The 8,414-nt window shown below is 35.6% G+C and overlaps 1 protein-coding gene across 6 annotated transcripts in view; it reads left to right on the forward strand.

The window, feature by feature from the left end:
- The window catches only part of LOC112162193, an 11,256-nt gene extending 4,563 nt beyond the window's left edge, over positions 1-6,693 (forward strand). For all 6 annotated transcript variants that reach the window (XM_036215560.1, XM_036215561.1, XM_024297907.2 and 3 more), the window contains 4 exons: positions 1,910-2,082; positions 2,152-5,368; positions 5,441-5,516; positions 5,880-6,693. In XM_036215560.1, coding sequence (XP_036071453.1) covers positions 1,910-2,082; positions 2,152-2,522 — 544 coding nt within the window. In that variant the 3' untranslated portion in view covers positions 2,523-5,368; positions 5,441-5,516; positions 5,880-6,693. The remainder of the gene's footprint in view (positions 1-1,909; positions 2,083-2,151; positions 5,369-5,440; positions 5,517-5,879) is intronic.
- Positions 6,694-8,414: the final 1,721 nt, after the last annotated feature.

Consider the following 8,414-nt stretch of genomic DNA (forward strand, 5'->3'; position numbering starts at 1 on the left):
TTGGCTCATGCAAATAATTTGAATAAATAATGTTTTTCTCATTTTGGTTCATTTTTTTTTTAGTCTTTATGAAGTTTTGACCTTCATGTTTAGATATTTAACATGTCAGATAACTGAGTAAATACTAGCATAAGCTTTAATCTACTACTATTAAAATACATTTTAAGCACATATGAGAACATATGCACAACAGTGCTTAGATGCTGTTAAGAGACAGTGTTTTACTAAGAATTTAAATGAAATTATATGTATTTGCTTAAAAAAATGGAATTCTCACCAGTGTTGTCGAAGAAAAAAATTGAGGATAAAAAAAATAACATTTTCCTCATTTCTAGTTGAAGTAAATCTGCTGCAAAAGGAGGATCTGATTTGATACAGATTGTATTTTATTTTGAAAGTAACTTCTATGCAGCCAACAGTAAAATAACCAAAATTTTTTTTATAGAAAAATATTAAACTTTTAGTTCTTCAACAATTGTAAATGTTTAAAACTACAATTGAACGCACCAGTCAGAAACATTCAGATTTATGGTCGATGAACGTCTCTGCCTGTCGAACGCCTGAAGAACTTATCAATTTATAGTTGATTAATTTAATTGTATTCAACATTTTCTCTAACAAACTGTTTTGTTTTGTCTAAAAATAACAAAAGTGTATATTGTAGTGGGCTGAGTTGGGATGTTTGGGTCCGCTAATGTCCGGAGCTCAGTGAACGCACCACGCAGAGATGATCGCCGGCTCTGAGTTCTGTCAATCAACCTGTTTGTTTGGGGGTTTTAATAAAGGGAGGCAGAATTAAACTATTTTTCACTAATAAATACAAATTAGACAAAAAAACAAAATTGATGGATTGTTTTCTTCTGCTGTTTTTGTTGTTAACTACAAAAAGAAAGAGACTTAAATCAGGTAAAGTCTCAGAATTTTGGTTCAGGAAAAGGAGAGAGGGAGAGGGATAGTGCAGTATATTCTTTATTATCTCATTATAACAAAAAAAAACTATTTAAAAAAAAAGTGTTGGAGGTCGTTTTCGGGTTCCGTACATCAGATAGTGTGCAGTTAAAAAGAAAATCAAACATGTAGGATTGTAGGACTGTGTTTAGCTATTTCTTTTCAAAGTTGGGCAACAACAGACTTCAAAAGTGATTTTTTTTTTTTCTTTGAATCTATTTTTAAGCCAAAATCTGAAACACTCGTCATTTTCTAGGACATAGTTTCTGCAGAGCGACAGGAGTACAGTAACCCTGCCTTACTTCACCTATCTTGCTGATGAGAGCTCTCTGTTTACATGCTCGTTCACACCCCCCAAACCCTAAACTTCACATTACTAGTCCAACAAAAATGGCAACTAGTATTGGAGTTATTCAGCTATAGATTTTTGAGCTAGAAGACGTTCGTGGATTTATTTGTCTTCAAATGGATATGTGGAAATGGAGCCGACCACGGACTGTGGCATGCTCAAAATATTTTCTACATTACAAAATGAATCTTTTTTTTAACATTATTTTTTTGTTTGCTTCTAATTCACAACTATTTGAACAAAGAAATACTCAGAAATGACACTTTAAGCTTCATTTTCTTTGTACATTTTGAGAAAAATGCCACAAGAACATGTTAAATTTTCACTGTAGTGGGTTTGAAGTGAAACAACAGTTTGTAGGAAAAACCTGAGTGGATAACTATTTTGCATTGGAGAGCTTTTTTTGTCCACTTCTCTTTCTGTTCATGATAGACCAGAGCTAGCAAAGCATAGCGCCATGGCAACTTAATCCACAAGGTTATTTGATTGTCTGCCAAAAATGGAATCAGAATAGGAACTAATATTTTCAGATTTCACTTTTATGCAGCAAAATGTAATTTTTTTTCCTGTGCTTCCATTTAACAATCTTCTTATTTAATGTCTGTGTTGCAGGCGGTACAAATCTAAAACGATCAGTGTGATCAAATGTAGAGGAGGACTTGTAGCCCAGTCCGACTCCTCCTGTGAGGTCCATGAAGACGGAGCTTTGACTGGACTCACTGTGATGGATAAAGAAACGGGAAGCAGCGTGACCGTCCCTCTCTCCCTCCTGGAGGCAAAAACAGGTCAAGTTTGTTAGAAGACATCTGCCTAACACCAAAGAGTTGTTTCTGACTGTAATCTTCACTGAACAGGACCGGATCAGATCACTCCCCAGGTGAACCTGGACCTCATCACCTCAGATCAGTACGCTCAGGCGTACCTGGACCGCCTCTTCTCCGATGGGGGACCCGTGTCGGAGCTGGAACGCTTTTTCGTAAAAGCGTGTGCTAAACTGCAGAGCACCGAGCTCGTGGGTAAACAAGCTGAAGGAGTTCCTCTGAAAGAAAACGCAGAGGGAAGAAGAGAGAAGCAGCCAAAGAGTGTGACGAAAGTGGAAAACTCAGAGGAGTCCAGCCAAACGGATACCAGCTTGAAACTGAGTATTATTGAGACGCAACCTCAGCAAAGCCTCGATCAAAGACCTGATGAGTCAGCAAATACAAAAAACACTAAAAATGAATAAAAAGATGCAATAAACCAAAAATATGTCACAGTTGTTCAGGATTTATTAAGATAATAGTGGAACCTCTAAAACTGATCAATGAAGGAGTAGTGAGATCTTCCTAAGAATACGCTCACATATCTCAAAATGTCACCGCACAGCAACCTAAAGTTTCTGAGCAAATTCGGCGTCATTTGTAATTGGGAGGCAGCACTAAAGTCATAGATAAGATGCACTGAACTATTAAGTGAGACAAAAGGGTCAGAAATAAATCAGACTTTAGTAACTGCATTCACAGTAACTCTAAGGGAGTATTTAGAGGGTCTATTGGACCAAGTTTGCTTAATTTAGTCCGCGTTGTTGGGCTGGGTTGATTTAAATCGATTTGAATTGAATCATAAAAGTATAAATCAATTTAGCACATACAGCTGAAGTCTGCTAGCTTGATGTTAACTTTTAATGGAATTTCCCATAGGATGGCTAATGCTAACGTTCAGTTGAGCTAAACATAAATTGCTGACTAAATGAACATCTTTATAAACTCACAGGCAAAAATTCAAAAATTTGACTCAAGTAAAAATATCGTTACTTTACCAAAATAGTACTCGAGTTCAAGTAGAGAGTAGGCCTCCAAATAATTGCTTGAGTAAGAGTAAACCAGTACTTGGATTAAAATTTACTTCAGTAGCTAATGAGTAACCTCCCATTTTTTTTAGTAACTATTTGTGTCGTACTTCCTTCTTCTGGAATAAGGTGTAATGTTATAGTGCGATCGCCACCTAGTGGCCAAACTGAAACGTCCTCCAGGAGAAGCGGAACAATATTTACAATTTTAATGATCTGAACATTTTTGTCAGAACTTCTCCTTTAGAGAATCCATGTAACTCTGTATGATATTAACAATCTCATTATTTCAAGAATAAATTTTAAAGTCTGTGAGCTGTATCTGATTAATATAAATATATGCAAAACACATAGTAGATTATTAATGTATTTCTAAACAAATGTGCATAAATGTGTAAACTCTAAATTTAATTGAACTGAAGAATTAAAAAAAAATCGGAATTGAATCAATCCAGGCTCTAGTGAATTGAATCGTTTCTGGAAATTACAATCGATACTCAGCCCTACTTTAAATGCATCTTGAAGTGCAAAAAATACAGTAATCATAAATGAACTGGGACTGACAGACACTCCTTTACAGATTAATTTTCACCCATCCAGACACTTTACGCACGTTTTTTTATGTTTCATTCCTTTTTCTGGTTTGTTTGTGGTAACATCTGAAAACCCCATGTTCATAAGTGTAGATGTTACCATCAGAGATCCATGAAAATTCAAACGGCACAACGTGACATCGTTCCAATTTTCAAAATGCATGACAACGTGGTTATTATTTTGGGTATGAAACCGGAACACGCTCACCTGCCTTTGAAAAAAACTTTTCTGGCATTTAAATTACAGCTTTTTGTCAACCCCCCCATGGAACAGTTAAGAACAGCGACCTGCCTGCCACCTGCACGCGGCGTGCATGTTAAAGCAGGCGTAAGGTCTGAAGGGCCTCTTTTTGAGTGACGTTCACAGAGAGAGACGGCCCTTTTTCTTAAGTGCTTTTCACTTACAAAGGTTGAAGAGACGCTTTCTTCCTCGGAGTTGCGGTCTGTGATGCAGCAGGTGGGCGAGCAGCACACAACTCTGTTGTTGGACTGTGTGGATGTCAAAGCATAGGAGGGAGAGTGAGTGTGGTGGTGGAAGTGAGTCTGTACCGACAGAAGAAAGATGGGAAATTGAAATGAGGGATGCACTAAGTACAGAGCATCTTCAGGAGGATTCCGTTTGACAGGGATTCTGCCTTTAAGTTTTTTTTTTTTTTAAGAATTTCTGTGAGTTACTTTGAGGATAATGGGGATTATTCTTTGGCAGATGCATAGAAAACTGATGCTTTTTACGCTTGTTCAGATGCCATTGAGTCACTACTGTTACTGCTGTGTGATTTGCATTAGTGCTCAGTCCTCTCCTGTTTACATCTCTTCCTGCCTGATAATAAAACAATTGTATTATGAAATGTAAATGTTTTTGTTTTGTTTTTTTAAGATGTGATAGTAGATAGGTGATAGAAAATTGTGAATGTATAAAATTATATTATATTTTATGTTTAAAAGTTTTATTAGGAAGAGGCTCTAATATAAGCACATATGGATTTTTTGCACCTACTTTTTATGTATTCCTATACCTGTTATTTTGGAATATGTTGTATAAGTGCAAATAAATAAAATGTAAAAAAATCAAAAAATCGTTATATGAATAACCAACACAGCCATTTTCAATTTTTTTTCTGATTTTTTTTTTTTCCTTTCAAAATTTTTGATAAATCATTCAAAATATATGCACGAACTGGGATGCATCAACTATATATATCATACAGTATTTGGAGACAAAAATCTCTCCAACTCTCCCCAAACAAAATGTACTTTCTGTTGCAATAGTTACCATTCAGATAAGGAAGTGGAACTCATGTTTTATAATAAATGTATTGATTTAGGAGCTATTGTTTTGGCATTATGGTGTTAAAGCATACGTTGAGTCTCCGGAATGTTAACACAGGGGTGTCCAAACTTTTTGCAAAGAGGGCCATATTTTGTGAGAAGGCCCACCAATCAACCTGTGTAATTCTACTAAAGTTAATTACTTTTTTCTTTATTAACACTCACTTTATATAGACTGTAATTTTCCGTTTCTCCACTGGTGGCAGTCAAAATTTTAAATGTTGGTCTTTAGAATTTGTTCGGAGTGATCATCCTGTCATTGTTTTGATCTTTTTTCCCAACATGCGCAAAAAGCACAGCAAAATAGAAGACCAGAGCGAGGTAAATTACAAAAACAAAAAAGACTGAAGTTGTAGTTGTTAAAACTGTATTTTAACAAAGTTACTTTAACAGTTCGTGTGTTCCGCTGAAGAATCTGGTGAGACGCCATGTTGGACTTTGGCAAATTATGGTCAAATACGTCATCTCGGTGAGTGGTTACCGCGTCGCAGTAGCATTAGATTAGCCTGCTAAATCAACTGGTAAAGTGTATTTTAAAAATAAGTGAATACAAACCAAAGATTATAGGGGAAAACGGTTTAAGTGTCTAGTAAAATATGTGATAATATACAGTGTATTGTTCTGTTCAGTTTAATGCGTGATGTCTTAGTTCACTACGTGTTGCAAGCTAACTAGTAAGCTAGTTTTGACCTGTCGTTTTTTTAAAAAATGTTTTTATTCCATTTTGTTGTGTATATTGAGTTTAAACTCTTTAAAAAAGAAAAGAAATGTGAAATAATGTTAAATGAACATTATATATGGACAATATTTAATAATTTTCTGCACATTGTAGACTGCTTTTTTTCTTTCTTGGAGTTCATCTGGATCCCTGGTCTTCCTTCTATTATCTCATCTACTCCACCATCATTCCGTCATCTTACCATCCTGGTTCCTCTCATCTCATCTACTCTACGCGATCGTCTGGAAATCTCGGTTTGGACTTTGTCTTTATTTTTTTTTTAGTGAGTACACTCGAGGGGTTCAGTATTTTCTTCAAAACAAAGGAGAAAAAGGGATTGGACTTAGGTACCTATTGAAATACAGATTTTTCTGAGAAATCCGTTTTATTTGAACATCCTTTTCATGTGAGTGGCCACTTGGTTTTTTGTATTTTTTTGGGGAAATTTTAAACACGAGATTGTGATTTCTTTGGTGCGGACTACTCTAAATTGTGGAATATTTCACAATAACCAATTTCCTCACTGAATCTCCATTTGAGGATATTTAGAACTGTTTCACACAGCAGCACCATCTAGGGCAGGGGTCTCTGACCTTCAACAGAGCCATTCGGGTCAATTTTTCACTGACGAAGACCCAGCAGGAGCCACAAAGGCTCACTTCATCCTTCAGAAAAATAAGACGGGGATTTGTATTTATGACAACGTCACCGTTATGATGAATAAAAATTAACTTCTTTTGTATGAATAAAAAATGAATATAAAGAGAAAATGCCCCTTTATTTTTCAAAATATGAAATAGTTTATAACTTTTGAAAGAGGTTCACATGATGTCCTTTCAAAATAAAAGCCCCCTTTTGTCACATAGAATCAGCTCAATGCTGCCAGTGTAATAGCAGGTAGTGTAATGTCAGCAGTGATTAAAAAAAAGCTAAATTGATTAAAGTTCTATTTTTCTCTCAAGTAATATTGTATACTTTTTTTAAAGACCGACAAAGAGCTTTAACAAATTTGTAGTTCGTGGTATAACATTTTCACATTTGTTCAGTTTAAATTAAAATAAAAAAAAGTTAAATCAGGCTGCAAATACAGTTTTATTCTCATGGACAAATACATTTTGGAATTAGTGAGTCTTTTTTTTTGTTGATGTCCTGTTTTCCTCTGGAAAAAGTTAACTTACTAAAGTTACATATGTCCTTTCATCCTGACAAAGATGAGCCACTTTGCAGAAAGGATTGTAAATTTTTTGTCACTTCTTGCTTTGGGATGACACTTTACAGTTTTAGCTCTTCATTCAGGTTTAAAAGATTTATTCTCGTCTTAAAATGTGATTGTTTAACCGAAATATCTTCGACTTCATGTTTGTGTCCTCTTAGGATCTGTAGTTTTCTTGTGTTGAAACTGTCTTAATTTTTCTGCATTTTGAGACAGTTGTAAAAGTGAAAGTTGACAAGAAAATTCTAGTTTGCCCATATCTAATGGCTGTGTGTTTTTTAAATTTGAAATCTATTTATTGTCATGTAAAAAAATCCACAATGCTGCTATTTTAGATCAATTTATTAGCATTTTTTACTTAATTTAAGAAAAAAGCTTTCCTTTTACCTCTTTTTTTATTGTTAACTTTTTAGACAGTTAAGCCTAGTAACTATGATATCCTAGAATGATGAAGACGTTAGAAAGAAAGCAAGCAGTCAAAAATTGTATCTCACTGTTAAGATGTAAATAAAATTCAAAAAATTGCATCAAGATAAGATTTTTTAGTGTAAATGTGAATGCAGCCTTCATATTCAGTGTTAAAAAGGCTTTTACCTATTTGACCCATTAAATCCAGAGCCCTTTTACATGTGTTTGAACATTCCCATAAGTATTGAGGCTTCAAAACCTGTTCATGGCAATTTGAGCACATCATCGTTTTAGCTCAATTGTCATAGTTTGGTTTGAACAAACTGATGAACAGATTGATGAAGTCAGACCGTGGAAGAGACATAATTCAAATGGGATTAAGTGTGACATTGGCAGGCAGGTCGGGGCTGCACCTGCAGTAAGACAGCTGTTGTATCGGTGTGTTGGGATCAAGAAGCTGAACCCAAAAGCAAAGCTCTCAATTTGAGCTGTAGGTAGGTTTGAGCTCTTGATCATAACAAAAGGATGAGGGTATTAATACAAGTCATTGAATATAAGTTTAATATTTGAGAGTGGCTGGGCCGTCCCTTATATAGACGGGATGAAGAGCTTCGTCAGCTGGGGGGAACTCTGAGTGGACCCACTACTAAAAATGTCTGATGCTACATACTGAACCCAGGTTCTTGAACCTGCTTTTAGCCTTTTAGTTGGACTGTCGCTACCCAATACTAGTGCACATATAGCTAGGTATGGGTCTGGAGGCTTGGTATGAAATGTCAAAGTGGTGCAAATCTTGCCCCCGGCTTTTTCTTTCACGGCTCTATTCTGTTACATGAAAAACTTGGAAGGCACAAACCGTCAGTTATGATTGATTTTCAAACGTCCATAAGTAAAAAAGGACGCTACCGCTGCATCACTAGCAAATCCGAGTTCCCGATTAGTCAAAGTTTAACTTTCAACTCGCATTCAAGGGTTGTACGTAGAGCCTGAAAATGGACTAAAAATGTTTTGTAGTGACATGTAAGCAA

This window comes from Oryzias melastigma, linkage group LG15 (genome assembly GCF_002922805.2).
Source record: "Oryzias melastigma strain HK-1 linkage group LG15, ASM292280v2, whole genome shotgun sequence".
In the NCBI taxonomy this organism is placed as follows: Eukaryota; Metazoa; Chordata; class Actinopteri; order Beloniformes; family Adrianichthyidae; genus Oryzias; species Oryzias melastigma.